The sequence below is a fragment of the Manis pentadactyla genome, chromosome 13 (assembly GCF_030020395.1).
Source record: "Manis pentadactyla isolate mManPen7 chromosome 13, mManPen7.hap1, whole genome shotgun sequence".
Taxonomy (NCBI): domain Eukaryota; kingdom Metazoa; phylum Chordata; class Mammalia; order Pholidota; family Manidae; genus Manis; species Manis pentadactyla.
In genome coordinates, this window is record NC_080031.1 from 101,892,026 (window position 1) to 101,912,179 (window position 20,154).

General features: G+C 43.1%; 1 protein-coding gene across 1 annotated transcript in view; it reads right to left on the reverse strand.

The window, feature by feature from the left end:
- The window catches only part of DIAPH1 (diaphanous related formin 1), a 100,512-nt gene that overhangs the window by 9,878 nt on the left and 70,480 nt on the right, over positions 1-20,154 (reverse strand). Inside the window, exons 17-22 of the mRNA XM_057491004.1 lie at positions 6,465-6,563; positions 2,458-2,552; positions 2,036-2,137; positions 1,584-1,823; positions 1,328-1,457; positions 477-601 (exon numbers count right to left, since the gene is read on the reverse strand). Coding sequence (XP_057346987.1) covers positions 477-601; positions 1,328-1,457; positions 1,584-1,823; positions 2,036-2,137; positions 2,458-2,552; positions 6,465-6,563 — 791 coding nt within the window. The remainder of the gene's footprint in view (positions 1-476; positions 602-1,327; positions 1,458-1,583; positions 1,824-2,035; positions 2,138-2,457; positions 2,553-6,464; positions 6,564-20,154) is intronic.

Genomic DNA, 20,154 nt, shown 5'->3' on the forward strand with positions numbered 1-20,154 from the left:
GGGACAATCTGAATATCCCAAATGGGGGAATGGTAAACCATAAACTCTGGTACAGCCATAGAATAGGAGGTGGCAACTAAAAAGAGTCTGTTGTGCACACAGCACCATGGAAACAGGGCTAAGACCTATGTACACAAAGCCATATGGTGCGATTTTTGCTTAAAATAAATTCACAAGGTACAAATCAGAAAGAAGTCCACTGGCAGTGGATACCTACAGGATGAGGAGGGAGAGGGGAATACAGGGTGTGTGTGTGTGTGTGTGTGTGTGTCCGCATGTGTGCGTGTGGTCAAAGTGGGACAGAGGACAAGGAACCATGAGTGGGGAGCTGGTTACATTTACCTGTTTGAGCATTTAATGAAAAAAAATGTTTTACAGGGGGAAAAATTGTGTATCACCAGGTCTATCCTGCTGTCCTCCATGGGAAGTTTACTTCCCTTCCTAAGCAGCAATCCCCTCCTTTTAAGAAAGGATATAGTCATTTTTTCAACAAACTTGTCTTTCTCATCTACGGCAGCTGGGAAATTCTGAACATCACGTTCCACGTCGGAAATTTGTTTTTTCATCTGATCTAGGTTCTTTTGCAAGTTCTCAGCAGAAACTAAAGGAAACATAAAAACAGACAGCAAGAGCTTACTAAACCCAGTCTCAGGACCCCCAGCCTCCACCCTCCGGGGCACATCTTTAGTCCACTCACACAGCGGGTACTTAATCACTGTTGTTCTCTGAGGCACTCTCCTCCATATGTTTCACACATTTACATTTTCATCTTCCCAGGGCAACTATAAATCACTGGATGACTGAACGTCCAGCCTCCACAAGCTGTACAGTACTAGAGAGGCTTCATTTAAGTTAACAGGAATCTATGAAATCCCCTGGGGTCCCGGTCTCATTTATTTTAGAGAACAAAGTTTGGGAGGAATGGGACATACACAGAAACACAGAGGCTGGGCAAAAACCCTGTTCCTGCCTCTCTGGAGGGCTGCTCTGACTGCCTGGTTCCAGGATGGTGGGGCCTGATTTTTGCTCATTCTGTCTATGCTTTCTGAATGGGAAAAACCGTTGGCCTAGACTAGAAACACCTGCCTCCCTTCTAGCTGTGTTTTGGTATTTGGCATTTCCCCAGGAAGGGAAAGGGTGCTTCCACTATGCAGAGACCTCTCTTCTGCCCGATACTCCTCCCTTTGGCTTAGACCCTCTCCCACTCTCACCGAAAATAGTCTGAACTGGAAATGATCTAAAATCTAGACTGTGTCACATTTCCCTCCACAAGCAGAGATTTCTGGGGCTCGGAACAACCTTCTAGCCTCACCCCAACCTGCCTCACCTCGGCTGGCTTTCTCCACGTGGGCGAGCTCATCTGGAAACTTGAGGACATCAGGGTAGTCATTCTCACACAACTCAGCCAGGAAGTGCAACAGTGTCATCTTCTGATCTGTGGACTTGGTGTCTCGAAGCTGGGGAAGAAGAGGACTTGTTGGTCCTGACGTGCGCAGGATCACTCAGGCTAACTGGTTTGCCGTGTCGGACTGGCAGAGGCCAGAGCTTTCCCTGCGGTTCTCCCGTGCTAGGCCCCAGCTCACCTTACTGAGGAAGCTAATATTGAAGCCAAAAGCACCCGCATTCCTGGAGCCAGCGTTCATGTAATTCCCCACGAGCAGGGTCAGCTCCAGGAGGCTGGAGAAGTTCTCACTCTTTCTCAGCTCCTCACATGCAGCTGTCACAGAAACAATCTCCGGCTTGATGTTCTCCACCTGCTCACTGAACTGCAGCTTGAAGAGGATGGCGTTGAGGCGAGGCCGCAGGCAGGGCACAGTGCCCATCTGGTGGGGGAGACAAGGAGTTCCACCACAGCCAACAGAGAGAGAGAAGTACGAAAAAGACAGGCCGGGGCCTCCTCTGGGAGGACCTGAGTTCCAGAGGAGGGAGGAGAGAGAGGAAGATAGGTTCAAAGCGGAGCAAGCGCCCTGGCCGCCATCAGGGAGGAGGGAAGCCAGGGAGTCGGAGAAGAGCTCACCACCCCGGCCTCACTCACCACCACCCCGAACTGCTCTGCCTCGGCCAGGCTGTCATACTCGTCTCTCAGTTCAGAAAGCATCTTCAGCTGCTCTGGCTCCGGCATCTGCTTAATGAGGTTCTGAAAGCAAGAGGGGCTGTCTCAGTTTGAGGGCGATGAGCTGACAACTTGGGCCTCCTGTCAGGCCCTCCCTCTGCCCAAGGACCACTTAGAAGGAGACATGGGCTAGCGGTGGGGGTGCGGGGGAGAGGCAGCTAGTGGGTTGGCAGGATTTTTGAAAAATGTACCAGAAATAACGTGACCACCAGAGAGAAGGAAGCTTATCCGAAGCTAGCATTCGTTAGGTCGGCAGTGCCAGATCCTCCTCCTCTGAGCAGAGGCACCGAGGCCAGCATTTCGTGGTGGAAAGCCAGCCCTAGCGCCATGACATGGCTGCTTACCTGGACCATAGACTCAGTCAGAACAGCCTCATTCACCTCCAGGATGACATTCTTAATCTCCTCGTAGGGCATGCGAAAGGAACCCAGAAAGATCGCTGCCAGAAAACAAGACGTAAAGGCATGTTCTTCCCAGTCTCTTCCCCCTTCCACCCATCATACAAACCTGTTTGACAATTTTCCTGCAAGTGTTCTTTTAATGTCAGTATCAGAAACCTCCACCAGCTTCTCACTGCCCCCACAGTTAAATCCAAGCTCCCGCGTCCGTGTTTCAGGCGCCCACCTCGCAGCTTTCTCTTTCACTGAGCCCCAGGACTGTGTCACACACCAGCTACACTGTTCCAAGCACCACCTTCTACAGACACCACTCCTTGCCTTTGCTCACGCAGGAAGCCTTTCATCATCTCCATCTATACACACCAGAGACACTCGCCCCACTCTATTTCAGTTCTTCACTCCCATGACCCCCTCCTCAGAGATGTCACTGCCTTGAAGTGCTCTGATTCTTAAACTCACTCACTAATCTCTACAGTGCCTCCTGAGCCTCAGCAGAACGTGCTCTCTGGCAAGACTGATCATTCCACTTTCTCTGAACGTCTCGGTTTCCCTCTGCCTTCTCTGTGTAACCTCACCCCTAGAGCCTGTCACATTGGTCCCTCTATTACTACTCTGTTTCTAGTGATACTGTTCCCATGCTGCTTCCTTCTCCTCCTAGTCCCGGGTTAATCTAGCCATCTCAGTCCTCTACTCATCCACCTGGGCTGATGAACACAGCTGGTCCAAGCTCCACAGATCAGGATCTGTGGATCTGTCGTGGCACCACTGACAGCTGGGGCTTCGTGCTGCGAGCAGTCCTTGTCTGTGTCCCTAGTCCACGCTCTTCTGGCCCTCTTGGAAGCTCCTCCAAATACCCCATTCTGTCAACTGTCCCACCACTTCCCCATTTGTTGTAAGATCTTGCTCCTCTTTGCTGAGAAAAACTGAAGGCATTATTCAATTACTTGCTAAGCTTTCTCTTATGCCACTTACAAACTGACCATTAGGGGCCAGACTAGAAATGACTTGGATAAGGACTATTTTGGAATCATGTAGAAGCAAACTTGTGCCAAAACCTCTATAAGCTTATCAGCAACTATCCCCACGCCCTCCTCCTTTCCTCACATTCCAGTGGAACAGGGAGCCCTAAGAACCTTCTTCTTCAGCATATATACACCATCAAGTTTCTCCTATCTTAAAAAAAAAAAACCGTGACTCAGTATTCCTCGATTACCAACTTCCTTCCTCCTTTCACTTTATAATGTACTAAAAATACAACAGCCCATTCTCTCCCATTGCCACAGCTCCCTGTCCCCACAATGAAAAGATGGCAAGTACTTGCTGAGTGTGCACTTCGTGTGCGACGCAGCACCTTGAACACAATCTAAGGCATGACCTGATTTTACTACTCATAGTGTCTCTGTGAGTTTGTATTATTAGCCCCATGTGTCAGAAAAGGAAACTAATACTTAAAGAAGGTAAGCTACCCATCCAAGGTCACGGTGCTAGTTAAGAGTTAGAAGCAGGATTTAAATAAAAATGGATTCCAGAGCTTCTGTTCTTAACTTCTATGCTCAGCTGAAATTATCCTCGCTTAGGCTATGGGCTTTCCTAAGGCCAGACCCAAAGGACGCCTCTCCTGATTTTACCGGGCTCCTGTCTTCTCTGGACACTGCTGCCTCCTCCCACTTCTAGGGACTACGGCATGCTATTTTTCCTGCTGCTCCTTTCTATCCTCCTCTGACGTCTCCCCCCAGCCGCCACCACCTTTTTTTCTTGCCTCTTAAATATTATTAGACTTGCAAGGGAACTTACAGCTTCATCTATGACTCATATGCTATCTCCTAAATTCCTATCTCCAGCCAGACCTTCTTCCTGATTTCTACACCCAAATGTCTAATATACCCAATCTTTTGGAGGAGTCCCACAGGTATCCTAAATTCTATCCTAAAATCAGTCATTTCTACCCATCATCCGACCACCTCTCAATCTGCTCCTGCTGAATTTTCCTATTTCAGTAAACGGTACCACTCTACAGTGATCTAAACCCAAGAAAACACCTCCTTTATTTCCTCAACCTATCACTGAGTTTCCTTAATTCTATCTTCTTTATGCCTTCTGCCCTCCTATTCATTCTCACTACTTCAGTGTCAGGCCCTGACCGCCTCCCTCCCACCTAATGTAAAGCAGTAACATACTCATCTCTCTGCCTACAGTCTTCCACTACCCCCAGCAACCAGCCTCATGATCACTGCTGAAGAAGCCTTCCAAAAAATTACATAGGGTCGTATCACTCTTTCCTGATGAAAATTCCCTCAGTAACTCTGATAGATTTCAGGATAAAACATGTACCTCTTAGCCTAAGCCACCAGAATTATGATCGGGCCTCCATCTGTGTCTTGGAAGCTTCTCCTTCACCACTACCCTGCATGAGGCTGTTACTCAGCGGGACTCAGCTACTGGTTGTTCTCACCCTGCACAGTGTTGTCTCCTGCCTCTGCACCCTCACATATGCTGATCCGTCTGCCTGAGCCATCCCTCACCCTCACTTAATTGGCTGTTTAGCTCTTTCAACTCCGTGTAGCAATACCTCCTTTAGAAGGACACCTAGGATATGCTTGCTCTAAGACCACCCCCACTAATTGAGATGCCCCTTCCCCAGGCACACCTCCATCACAACACTTAGCAATTCATGCTATTATCATGATTTACTTTTCTGTCTCCACCAGACATATGGTTCATGAGCACAGAGACTAGTCTTACACAGCTTTCTATCTGTAGCACATAACAGGCACTTAATTCTTGAATCACGAAATTACATCTCCAAACATCAATTCTTTTTTCTGCATTCCATTTTCCGTATCAATATCACTCAATTGGAAATAACAATGTACTGACCTCCCCATTTTGTCGTTTTCTAACGGTTATTCATGTTTTATGTTTCCAGAGATAATCTTGAGAAGAGGAACTATCTCACATTACTTTAGTCTCCATAAAAGGACTTACCTACAGATACTATTTAGTAATATTTGCTGTCAATGAGCTAAGTTATAAAGCTGCAAATAATGTAAAGGCTTACTGTTCTCACTGATTTACTTTCAGCTGTATATACTCATTACTTATGTGACCGTCACCAAGTTCCATCTAAACTCCAGTTTTCTCATTTGGAAAAATGGGGACAACAGCCCCACCTCAAGATTGTGAATGGGTTTTATGGAATATATACCCTTTCATCCCTGGCACACGTGCCTCTATGCACCTGACAGAGACTGCAACACAGCAGACCCTCAAATATCTGTTGAATAAATATTTAAACCTATATTACTCAGCATAAAGTAGGGAGATCACAGTTGAAATGAACAAAAAATGAACATTCATCCTCATCATCAAATAAGTACTACATATGTCAACTTTGAAGAGAGCTTCCTGATCTGAAATTTTGCCACCAGTCACGGTTATGAGTATAGCAAGTTTAGAACAGAACTCTGGAGTTACTGATTCTTCTTTGAGAAGTACAGGACTACATTATTTATTCTAAACCACAAAGTTATTTTAGGTTTAACTGAAGTCAAGCCAGTGCCTGCATTTAATGGAAATACTTAAAGTGAGAAAGAAAGGAATGTACAGTGGTTAGAACATTTGTGACAGATCTGTGGGTGCAATGGAAACAATAAGGGCTTTGAAATAAGAAAATCCATGGTTCAAACCCCAGACCTGCCTCTTACTAGCTCTGTGACTAGACAAATTGCTAAAAGTCTTAGCTTCTATTTCCTTGCCATAAGAATACATACTAACAATTCACACTACTGCTGAAGGGATTGAGCAAGGAATCAGAAATTCCCTATGCAATGCCTGGCATATAGCAGGAACTCAACAAATAGAAGTTTCATGGCAAAGGGCCCTGGGCCCACCAGAAGAAGCTCTCGGAAGAACCACCTCACATTTCAACTAGCTGGGATCATGCAGTTACTTACAGAGATTCTGGGCCGTCTTTGAATCCAACACCTTTAACTCTTTCACTTTTTTCTTTTGCACAGATTTCTTTTCTTCTCCATCTACCTCATCTGTCTTGGCTAGGGGGGAAAGATTAAAAAAGCACGATTAGGAACAAGCCACATTTATGCCTTACTAAACCGTTGCCCAGCCTGGCGTGGCCTCTCACTTCCTCTATTAACAATGGTTTTCCTATTATAGTCCTTCAGGGCTTCAAAACCTCTTTAACCACCCACATTCCTATAGTGACTTCTTCCAACTACAGTAAATGTCTCATTTTCATTTCTTTAATAAGTTACCAATAGTTATCTATAATGCCTTCCCACATACATCCTATCTACTTGCAAGTCATTCTGTGAAGGGCCAGACAGTAAATATTTTAGACTTTGAAGACCACCGGGTCTCAGCTGTGCAACTCTCCCACTGAAGCGTGAAAGCAGCCACAGACCATCCACGAACGAAGGGGCGCGGCTGCGCTCCGGGAACACTAGTCAAAAGGTGGGTGGTCAGCCTGAGCGCCGTCGTTCGCCAACCCCTGTACTAGAGTCTTCTGCCATGTCACACTTTTGTGCCTATTAAAAATCCTATTATCTTTCAAGTTCCATCTTGAACATAATTCCCTATAAAATTTTTTCTTGATTTCCCCCAAATGCCTATGATCTCCCTCTGAATCTCCAATGAATTCATACTTCTTTATACAAACACTCTCACTGATTTTGTTGTAAGTGTACAAAGGCTTCTCTCTGCAAGAGGTAACACAGGCTCTCCTGGACACGCTGTTTGCCAGTGCCCACAAAGTACCCCTTGCCTTCTACACTCTTCTTAGACTATCTAAAGCCAATGTATTCTTCCTTCCCTGGGAAGCTTTCCCTAACAGATATACTCACCCTCTGATCTGATGAACTAATTTTCATGGTATTTGTTATCTATACATCATTGAATAATTATAACTGCTCAATGTTTTGTGACATATGTATCAAATATGTATCATCTTGATCTTTTTAAACCCTGTGTTACTTTATAAGTGTGTATATTTTCCCATCTCACTAGATTTTGAACTTGAGGAGCATGGGCAAAATGGTGTTTCCTTATCTCACTGCCTCAGCAGCTAGCGCGATAGTAACATTCACTAAAATACAGCTGACACTGGCTGCTGAGGAGGGTTGAGCAGTAGACAGAAAGGGAAACAGGAACTGTTCTGGGCAGACGTCATCGTAAAATACTCTGTCCTATAGTGTAACTTGGTATCAACTCTTCAGGAAGTCTATGGGAATATCGCTGCAGGGAATGTCAAGATACTGACAAAACTAGCTGCTTTTGAGGAGAGGAATGGGGTGCTTGAATAAGGAAGTGGGAGGAGTATTTTCAACACCCTTTACACTGTTTACATTTTAAATGACATGAAAAGTACTATCTGGTACAAAAAAATAAGCAAGAAAGCAAACAAAAAAGTAAGGTATATGGCAAAAGGTACCAAGAAGGAAAAAAAAAATTCATCCTTTGGCCTGGTAGCCCAACTTAAAGAAGGAAAATGCTAAGTACATGAAAATTAGGTATTTATATAAATACTAATGAGACAGGGGCCGTGGGTATAGTCAGAGTAGTGAGGGCCTCCGGAAGAAGCAAGGCAGGATATTTACAGTCAGAGCAATGTTACAATGTGCAAAGGAGTCCCTATCAAAACTGTGTTAAGCATTATGCAAAGTCAAGGTCACACTAATTCTCTTGGGTCAAGATACCAGACTAGGAATATAGACATCTTCAGTGAGATCAGTTAAAGCTCAAAAAGCCAGGAGCAACTTGGCTTGGAATGTTTGAGTGTTCTGCAAATAAAGAAGGGTATCTCAGTATAACCTGTGACCTCACTGCAAACAGCCCTAGCAAACACAACCCAGCCCACCTTGGGGGGCATGGCAGGTAGTACAAGTCAGCACCCCTAGCCCTTTACCCACATTCCTGAAAATCCTCAACCGATTATAAATCCCGTGGACAACGCACCACCACGGGCTCTCTTGTCCCCGCCTGGTGTGAGCCAGGAGCTCTGTCCTCTCACTGTATCTCTAAATAAAAGCCTCTCCCTGGCTCTCCTACCTTGAGTGTTTGCTAAGTTCATTCTTCAACTCCGCAAACAAGAACCCTGGCATCACTTATTGAGTACCTATATGTGCCAGGCTCTGTTCTGGGCACTGGAAATAAAACAGTGAAAAAACAGAGAAAGATTCCTGCCTTCAAGGAACTTACACTCTAGTAAATAGAAATAAGACAATAAACAAGTTAATAGACAACACAGTATATTAGGTAATCACAGTGACACAGGCAGTGCAGTTCAGGAAAACAGCCAGGCCTTGGGCAAGTCAAATAAAGCTTGAGGCCAGTTTGTGTGGCCAGTTAACGCGTTTATGTGGGGCAGAACGCGGTAGGTGAAAGCAAACCAGCAGGAAGGAAAAATAACTGATGGCAAACAGAATGCAATGTCTAACCAGTTCAAACCAAGCAGATTTGGTAACCTACAGCTACCCCAAAGATCATTTTATGCTCATTAGCATACTGAAAAACACACCCCCTGGCACGACACTTCCGAGCCTGACCATATCCGGACAAAAAGAGGGCACAGCTCCTTTTCCCTGAAATCCCCTCTCTATTGCAGGAAAACCCCACCCATCTTATGAATATTCCACCCCTTGCTTAACTCCAGCTCTAAGACCACCCTACCCGAGCCTCATTGTGCTGCTCACCTCCTGAGCACGCCCGCACTCCCTTCTCCAGTGTGTGCTGGTTCTCACTTTGACCTGCTCATGAATTCTTTCTCAGGGAGTCAAGAACCCTTTCCCAGGCTGAGGTCTCACCTAGCCTGCAGGGAGACCTACTGGACTGGATTTCCTGGTAACAATATGCCATGAAAAGAAAACTGAGTAGGGAAGAGAACAGGGGGACTCCATGGGGATATGGATCACAACTTCAGTGGGTTGGTCGGGGAAGGTCTTAATGAGAATGTGACATTTGAATTAAGACATTTTAAGATGCAAAGGCCTGAGGCTGAGACAAGCTTTTCCCAGGAAAAAAAGTATCTCTCTCTTTTTTTGATGGGAAAGCAAAAAATGTCACTATGGCTAGATAGATGCAGTGAGGGAGAGGTCAAGAAGTCATAGGTAGTAAAAACAGATCATATTAAAAAAAGAAAATTATGGGTAGTAAGATAGAAATGGAGATTTAAAACACCCAGACTGTATCATAAAAACTTAGAGGCAGGGAACAAAAAAAGTAAAATAAAAGTAAATCTCTCATTTCATACAGGCAAAGTGAAAGGAGACATATTCATTATTGATGTTGAAAAAGAATAAACAGACTCAACTTTTTTGCTTGGCAGTAAGATGAAAACAAATAGAAAGTACAGCTACAAGACAAAAAGGGATGAAAATGTCATTTTTGTGGAAGACATGACTATATGCAGCAACTCCAAACAACTACTAGAACTAAAATTCAGTAAGGCTGACAGAAGACGAGCATGGGCTTCCGGTTCTCCCAAAATGGGGGTCGCCTCCCACAGAGTTTAAAAAAAAGAAAAAGAAAAAAAGAAAAAAGATGCCCAAATGGAGTCATTTGCTTCCCAAACTAAGACTTACTTAGTTTCAACCTATTCCAGGAATGTGACCTTTTAAGTCAACAATCAGGGATTTTCTGTTTAGCTCCAAGGAGGTAATTCTGTCACATGGGCCCTCTATCCATTCCCTCCCTCCCAGAAAATGAGGTCATCTGCTGGGTAAGACCCACTGTGACCCCCCTAACGGAGGGTGACCTGGCCTGAAACAATCCTTTCTTTTCTTTTGCTAACACTTTCCTTCCCCCGCCCTACTTCCTGTAAAAACCTCCCATTTTGTACAATTCCTGGGAGCATCTCCCTACTTGCTAGAGGGGATGCTGTCCAATTTATGAATTGCTTAATAAAGCCAATTAGATCTTCAAATTTACTTGGTTGAATTTTGTTCTTTAATGAGGGGAAATACAATTATATTTTAAAACTGGGGAGGGTAGAGGGGTCTAAATGAAAATAAGGTCTCTACACTTTACTCAAATTGTACAAAACCAATTATCATCAGACTGGAGTAAGTTATGTATGCAGAATGTAATATCTAGAGCAACATCTAAGCAAACTATACAGTTTCATACTCAGGCATTATAAATAAATCAAAACAGAATCTTTAAAAAATGTTCAAAGAAACCACAGGCAACTAAGAAAAGAAAAAACAGAAAACAAATAATAGAATGGCAGACGTAAGCCTTAACATACCAATAATTGCCTTTAATATAGATGGTCTAAATGTACCAATTAACAGAGGCTGCCTGTACTGACTCTAATATGAAGTGCTTGACATTAAGTATTGAAATAGGCATCCCTTTCCAAGACATCCATCTGGAATACACATTGCCAGGTATACAACTAGACAGAGAGCCAGGCCATACCACCCGTGAAGTTCCCTTTTAGAAACCCCTGCGTGACCTAGATAAACGACCCTTTGAGTGACCCTGCTTTTCCCTTCCTGAGCTTTAACTGGCACTCTTATGCTCTCATGTTTTAAAGGCACCCATAAACAGTAAACCCAAAAACCCTAGGCACCCCACTCTCCACCCCAATGAAGGCAGAACTCTGGGGCTGCCCTCTCTCTCCCCTCAGCCTCACTGTGTGACCCCAGGGGTGCTGTGTACCCTCCAGGATCTGTGAGCAATAAACTTTTTTCAAAGTTCCCTGATGACTGTTGCTGACATATGTCTTGTGTCAATCACTAAGAATCACAAGGGCCAGTCCAGCCACGACATTGGTTCTGGTCCAGGAAATGTCTGTGAGCGCTCCCTCAAGTAGGACAGGCCCAGGTGAGTAACCCAGGCATTCCTAGCTGATAGAGATACTGATACACTGAGGCAGACACAAAAACTGGCAGAGTAGATTAACAAAAGACCCAATGATATGATGTCCATAAGAAACTTACTTCAAATACAAAGACATAGTTAGGTTGAAAGTAAAGGCTAAAAAAAGATATACTGTGCAAACATTAATTTTTAAAAAACCCAATACAGTGGCATGTTACTATCAGGTAAGTAAACTTTGGAGCAAAGAATAAATAGAGACTAGGAGGGACATGACATAATGATTAAAGGACCAATCCACTAGGAAGACATAACAATTCTAAATGTGTATGTACCAAACAACAGGGTTTCAAATATAATAAACAAAAACTGATAAAGATGAAATGAGAACTTGACAAAGCCAAGCCACATTAATACTTTGAGATATTAATAACATACTCTCAGTAATGGGCAGAATTACTGGACAGAAAATCAGCAAGGATATAGAATAAATAAATAGTACACTCAGTCCAGACGCAGGGTCTAACTGACATATATAGAATGCTTCACCCAAAAACAGCAGAATAAATTTTTTTTCAAGTGCCCATTGAACATCTACCAAGAAAGTCCATGCCCTGAGCCATAAAATAAACCTCAACAGATTTAAAGAACTGAAAGCACAGAGTATATTCTCTGACCATAAGAGAATCAAACTACAAGTCAATTAACAGGAAAATATCTAAACACTTACAAACTAAAGAACCATTCTAAATAATTTGTGGATCAAAGAGGAAGTCTCAAGAGAAATTTAAAAAGTACATAGAACTTAATGAAAATAAAAGTACAGCATAGCAAAAGTAATGCTGACAGGGAAATTTATTGTATTTACATGAGAAGGAAAGAAAGACCTCAAGTCATAACCTAATTTCCTCTCTCAAGAAACTTGAAAAAGAAGAGCAAAATAAATCCAAGGCAAGCAGAAGGAAGGAAATAAAAAAGAGCTGGAGTCAATAACAATGAAAACAACAGAGAAAAATCAATGACTCAGAAAGTTGCTTACAGAAAAAGTCAATAAAATAAACTTCTCAAAAGAGTGACAAAGACAAAGAAAAGACATGTTTCATCAATATCAGGAATGAGATGGAGCAGCAGCCATTAAGGGGGTGGTAAGGGAACACTACAAACTTTGTGCTCATAGTTGGACAACTTACTTAAAATGGACCAACTCCTCAAAACCACTAACTTCCAAAAGTCAACCAAGATGAAATAACAACTTGAATAACTACTGAAACCATTTAAAAAACTGAATTCATAATTAAAAGGCCCCAGAAAAGGAAATTTCCTGGTCCAGTGGGCTACATTTAAAAGAAAATTAATGCCAATCTCACACAATGTGTTCCAGAAAAGAGAAGAGGAGGGAACACTTACTTTTCACTTCATTCTATGAATGCCACTGAATCATTCATTTTAAATGGTTAATTTTATGTTAAGTGTGTTTTACCTCAATAAAAAAAATTGGTAATTGTTTAAGATGTTTAAATCACTAATCAGTGAAATTTGAACATGGATTGTATATTAGATAACAGTATTATATCACTGATATGCCTAAATGTGGTAACTGCACTGTGGTTATGAAAAATAATGTCCTTATGCTTGGGAGAGGCATGTAGAAGAATTTAGGGATAAAGGGCCATGATGTTGATAGTTTACATCTCAAATAGTCCAGTTTTAAAAAAAAGGGATAATATTAACACTAGCATTATTCAAAATAGCTAAAAAGTGTAAACAACTCAATGTTTATCCACTGATGAATGGAAAAACAAAATGTGGTGTATCTATACAATAGAATATTATTCAGCCAAAAAAAGGAATGAACCACCGATACACGTTACAACATGGATCAACCTTGCAAACATCATGATTAGTGAAAAAGCCAGACCCCAAAGGGCACTTACTGTCTGATCACATTGCTACAACTACCCAGGATAAGCAAACCCGCACGGACAGTAAGTAGACTAGTCGTTGCCAGGTGGAGGAAGGGGAAGCACAGCGTGACTGCTAATGGATTCAGGGGTTGTGTGTGTGGATAAAGTGAAGGTTCCTGCGGCCAGGATTCTCCCCTGGCCCTGGTTGGCTAGCTCACTACACACACGTGTGGGCAACACATCCTTACTGACTCTATATAGAGAGCGCTGCCCAGTGCTCTGGGCAACACGGTGGCACGGCTGCAAGGCTGCAGGAGAGCAGAAAAGAGGCTGGAGTGGTGGCAGCGCCAAGGACAGAGGCCCAGAGGATGGCTTTGCAGACAGAGGCTCAGAGGCAGAGACTGGCTTGCTGCATGCAGACTTGCTCTGGGTGGATGGGATTTTAATGATTGACCTGCCACCATGGAAATAAAGTTGCGTATAACCCTTTCACCCCAAGAACGTTCTACTGTCATTTCTTTGGTCACACTGAATCCATAGTGAACTTGCCCAGGGCTGAAACCCATTGGCAAGACAATGTGTGATGAGAATGTTCTAGAATTAGAAAGTAGCAGTGGTTGCACCACTCTGTGATATACATAAAACCATGGAATTGCATGTTTTAGGGGTGAATTTTGCTTGCTTGTTTGGTAGTTCATAAAGTTTTACTTTTTAAAAACAAGTTTCAGTTGTAAGGGATACATTTCATTAACTGGAAGAGCTCTACGCTGAGACCAATTTCCTGAGGTAATAGCCTAGAAATGTTTTTAGATTGATTTAGAAGTAATGGAGTCTTAGGTCTTTTACACTTTACCACTAAGTGAGACAGCCTGTGTTTCTCGGTTTTTCTCTGCTTCAGTTTAAGACGGTTTTTGCTGTTGCTGGTGAGGGAGAGGCTGACATGCTGACACGAGAATGAAACCTGACATCATCAGTCTTGAAGGAGAGGCAACACATGTGCCAGCTCCTTCAGCATGTGTTCCAGGTGAAATAGTCTGTGATATGTAGAGGTTCTCTGGGGTCCTTTTTAACTCAAATGATCTATAATTGCATGTTTGCTTTAGTTTTCTTTTTTAATGGCCACTTAGTTTTAAGCAGTATCCCATTAAATAAATCTATTTCCTTAGGTTCAGTTTTTTAGAATGCATATGATACCATAGCATTCTTTCAAAAGTCATTTCAGCCATAGATAATGGCTTATCTTTGTAAGAATTCCTGGGTTAGCTTGGACTGTGGCTCAGAAAGCTGTCTACCACAGTATCTGCTCCCCTTCTATGGTGTGGAGTTTTTGTCCTGGAAAATGATAGTTCAGGTAGACCACCATTTCCCAGTCCCTCTTGCATCTCGGAGTGACCATGATTAGTTCTCACCAATGAAATATGAGCAAAAGTGATGTGTATTGATTCTGAGACAGGATTTATTTTTTTGGTAATACATTAAAGTTTATTTCTTGCTTTAAGGGTGACTTTTATGGTATATGAATTATATCAATACAATAAATAACTGCATACATACATATATATAATGGACCATAGATCTAAATGGACAACCTAAAGAAATCAGAAAAATCTTTACAACATTGGAACAGGCAAAGATTTCTCAGAAACAAAGAAGTATAAACCATGTGGGAGGCAGAATCCTAAGTTGGCCCCCAGGTCTATCTCCTCCTAGGGTGCATACCCTGTATAAACCTTTTTCTTGAGTGTGAATGGGCCTGACTTACTCTGGTAAGCCTTTTTAAAGAGTTTAGAGGTCAGAGACTAGAGGAGTCAGAGCCATTCAAAGCTGCAAACATGCTCTCCTTTGATCCTCGAAGAAGCAAAGAGCCGTGCTGTGGAGAAGGCAATGGGGCAGAAAACGGTGGGCAACCTCTAGAAGCTGAGCACAGCCCAAATCCCTATGTCCTGCAATTACAAGGATTGGATTCACCCAAATTCCACATGAGCTTGTAAGAGGGCACTAGGCTCCAGAAAGCAATGCAGAATCTGAATTTCAGTTTGGTGTAACCTTGAGCATAGTATCCAGCTAACTTGGATTCTACACCCATGGAAATTGTAAGCATTTGCTGTTTTTTGTAAGAGAAACATCTACTAGAAGAAAGATAAAGGAATAGTTACACCAGGGAAATTCTAACTTATAGAAAGTTTATGAAGTTACATTAATATACAAATATACAAAAATACAAAAACCACACACACAACACAACATGGAGTGCTAAATATAATATTCATTGGCACTGAACTTGAAAGCAAAATAAAATGCCAATAATTATTAAAAAACAAAAATGGACAGATGCAATATTTGTAGAGAATATAGCTGTGAATTTTCCAAAAGTGATGAAAGACTTCAACACACAGAATCAAGAAGCTCAGAGAACCCCATGGATTAATTCCAGAACCATATCATGCATGGCACATCATCACAGTAAAACTGCTAAAAACCAGAGTAAAAAAAAAAAAATGTCAAATAGCAAGGGGTGGAATATATCACCTTCAAATGACAGTGGGGTTGTTGGGGATGTCAAAAAGTTTCAAAAATATAGGTGAAATAAAGATACATCCACACAAAAATAGAGAATTCATTACCAGCAGACCTGAACTAAAATAAATACAAAAGGGAATATTTACTCAAGCAGAACAAAAATTATTGCAAAAGGAAATACAGAGTGTAGGTAGGAAAGAAAAACACTAGAAAGGTGTTTTTAGGTAAATATTAATATTATGAAATAACAGTAAAAATGTATGTGGGTTTAAAGCCTATGCAGAATTAAAATGCATCACACATCAGTAACAAACCAAGTGTGTAGTGAGTAGAATTAAAGTACTGTAAAGTTCTAGCGTTATCTGGAAGGTAATAAAAGTTATAATTTGCACTAGGCTGTAATTAGTAAGCATGCACGTTGTCATTTCTAAAGTACCCTTTTAAAGGACAGTAAAAAATATGTAACTAAGAATAGGGGAAATGTGAAATAGTTTTAAATGAATCTGTAAGAAAGCAAGAACAGAAAAAGACATAAATTAGAAAAATCAAAACAAAGCAATATGGTATATGTCAACTCAAATGGATTATATACTTTGCAATGAAAAGACTAAGATCATCAGACTGGATTTACAAAATATGCATGCTAAAATGTGCGGGACACAAAGATACAGAACTGTTAAGGGTAAAACAGTGGAAAAAGATACACTAACAGAAAAAAGGTGGTATAGTTATATTAGTATCAGATAAAGACTTCATATCTAATAATGCTACTGCCTTGAATAGACACATTTCATAATGATAAATGGTCAAACCACAATAAAGATTCTAAGGCTAAATATACCCAATAATTTAGTTTCAAAATATACAAAGTAAAAATTGATGAACTAAATGAAAGAAAGGGGGAGGCGGAGCCAACATGGCGGCGTGAGTAGGACAGTGGGAATCTCCTCCCAAAAACATATATACTTTTGAAAATACAACAAACACAACTAGCCCTAAAAGAGAGACCAGAAGACGCAGGACAGTGGCCAGACTGCAGCTACACCAGCGAGAACCCAGCGACTGGTGAAAGGGGTGAGATACAAGCCCCGGCCCGGCGGGACCCGAGCGCCCCTCCCCCCAGCTCCCGGCGGGAGAACAATAGGCAGAGCGGGAGGGAGACGGAGCCCAGGACTGCCGAACACCCAGCCCCCGCCATCCGGGCCAGAGCGCAGACACAGTACATGCCCAGGGGGCCCTGGATACTGGGGGAACAGGGAGTAAGACCTCTGAGCGGGTGCTGAAGCTGATGCCCCTGTGACAAAGAAAAGCGGGGGCTTTTTGAAAGTCTTAAAGGGACAGGGACTTAACAGCTTGACGGAAACAACCCAGGTCACAGTACAGCAGCTGGAAATCACAGGGAAAACCGGGTGCACTAACCCCCTGGGCAACAGCTCTGAGACCCCTCACGGAGGCAAACAGTCAAGCAGCACCCCCATCCATCACCCCACCAGGCGCTGCGAAAGCAGAGAAGCAGCCTGAGACAAATTCCGCCCACAGAAAGGGAAATTTCTCCCTTCCGGCCGGGCAAGACACAAAGACCCACTCTACACGCAATTACCCAACACAAGCCACTAGGGGTCGCAGTTGCCCCAGTAAAGAAAGGCCAGTAGTAAGTGAAAATTTTGGCCCTCCCAGCTGACAGTCAATAGCACCTGTCAACATGAAAAGGCAAAAAAATATGATCCAGACAAGACTAACCCAGACAGCTTCAGCATCTGCTACATCTTCCCCTGAGAAGGAATCTGGGGAGATAGATTTAGCCAGTCTACCTGAAAAAGAATTCAAAACAAAAGTCATAACCATGCTGATGGACTTGCAGAGAAATATGCAAGAACTAAGGAAGGAGAATTCAGAAATAAAACAAGCTCTGGAAGGACTTCAAAACAGAATGGACGAGATGCAAGAGACCATTAATGGACTAGAAAACAGAGAACAGGAACGCAGAGAAGCTGATGCAGAGAGAGATAAAAGGATCTCCAGGAATGAAAGAATTTTAAGAGAGCTGAGTGATCAATATAAAAGAAATAATATAAGAATCATAGGCATTCCAGAAGAAGTAGAGAGAGAAAAGGGGATAGAAAATGTCTTTGAAGAAATAATTGCTGAAAATTTCCCCAAACTAGGGGAAGAAATGGCCTCTCAGACCACAGAGGTACACAGAACTCCCATGACAAGGGATCCAAGGAGGGAAACACCAAGACACATAATAATTAAAATGGCAAAGATCAAAGACAAGGACAAAGTATTACAAGCAGCCAGAGAGAAAAAAAAGGTTACCTACAAAGGAAAACCCATCAGGCTATCATCAGACTTCTCAACAGAAACCCTACAGGCCAGAAGAGAATGGCATGATATACTTAATGCAATGAAACAGAAGGGCCTCGAACCAAGACTACTGTATCCAGCACGAATATCATTTAAATATGAAGGAGGGGGAGAGGGGCGGAAGATGGCGGCGTGAGTAGAGCAGCAGAAATCTCCTCCCAAAACAACATATATCTATGAAAATATAACAAAGACAACCCTTCCTAGAATAAAGACCAGAGGACACAGGACAATATCCAGACCACATCCACACCTGAGAGAACCCAGCGCCTCGCGAAGGGGGTAAGATACAAGCTCCGGCCCCACGGGAGCCGAGCGCCCCTCCCCCCAGCTCCCGGCGGGAGAAGAGCAGGCAGAGTGGGAGGGAGACGGAGCCCAGGGCTGCCGAACACCCAGCCCCAGCCATCCGGGCCAGAGTGCAGGGCCCTCGATACTGGGAAAACAGGGCAGCAAGAACAGTGAGCAGGCACTGGAGGCTGGGCGACAGAGGACATAAGAAAAGCGCGCGACCATTTTTTTTTTTTTTGCTTTTTTGCTGCTTTGTTTTGGCGAGCGCTTTTTGGAAGTCTTAAAGGGACAGGGACCCCAATACTAGGGAAACAGGGCAGAAAGACCGGTGAGCAGAGGCCCGAGGCAAGCACCGGAGAATAAAGAAAAACGAACGACCACCTTTTTTTTTAATTAAAAAAAATTTTTTTTTTTTAATTAAAAAAATTTTTTTTCTTGTTTTTTTTTTTGTGGTCGTTGTTTTGTTTTGGCGGGTGCTTTTTGGATGTCTTAAAGGGGCAGGGCGGGTCACTTAATCCAGAGGTAGGGAATCCGGGATCTCTGGGCACCCTAACCCCTGGGCTGCAGGGAGCAGGGAGGCCCCTTACGGAGATAAATAGCCTCCCAGCAGCTCCTGCTCCAACGCGACTCCACCATTTTGGAGTAGCTGCCCGAGCCAGGCCACGCCCACAGCAACAGCGGAGATTAACTCCATAGCAGCCGGGCAGGAAGCAGAAGCCCTGTCTGCGCGCAGCTGCGCAGCACAAGCCACTAGAGGCCGCTGTTCTCCCAGGAGAGGAGGGCCACAAACCAACAAGAAAGGAAGTCCTTCCAGCCGTCACTCGTCCCAGTTCTGCAGACTATTCCTATCACCATGAAAAGGCAAAGCTACAGGCAGACAAAGATCACAGAGACAACACCAGAGAAGGAGACAGACCTAACCAGTCTTCCTGACAAAGAATTCAAAATAAGAATCATAAACATGCTGACAGAGATGCAGAGAAATACGCAAGAAAAATGGGATGAAGTCCGGAAGGAGATCACAGATGCCAGAAAGGAGATCGCAGAAATGAAACAAACTCTGGAAGGGTTTATAAGCAGAATGGATAGAATGCAAGAGGCCATTGATGGAATTGAAATCAGAGAACAGGAACGCATAGAAGCTGACATAGAGAGAGACAAAAGGATCTCCAGGAATGAAACAATATTAAGAGAACTGTGTGACCAATCTAAAAGGAACAATATCCGTATTATAGGGGTCCCAGAAGAAGAAGAGAGAGGCAAAGAGATGGAAAGTATCTTAGAAGAAATAATTGCTGAAAACTTCCCCACACTGGGGGAGGAAGTAATCAAACAGACCACGGAAATACACAGAACCCCCAACAGAAAGGATCCAAGAAGGACAACACCAAGACACATAATAATTAAAATGGCAAAGATCAAGGACAAGGAAAGAGTGTTAAAGGCAGCTAGAGAGAAAAAGGTCACCTATAAAGGGAAACCCATCAGGCTAACGTCAGATTTCTCAACAGAAACCCTACAGGCCAGAAGAGAATGGCATGATATATTTAATACAATGAAACAGAAGGGCCTTGAACCAAGGATACTGTATCCAGCACGACTATCATTCAAATATGACGGTGGGATTAAACAATTCCCAGACAAACAAAAGCTGAGGGAATTTGCTTTCCACAAACCACCTCTACAGAACATCTTACATGGACTGCTCTAGATGGGAGCACTCCTAGAA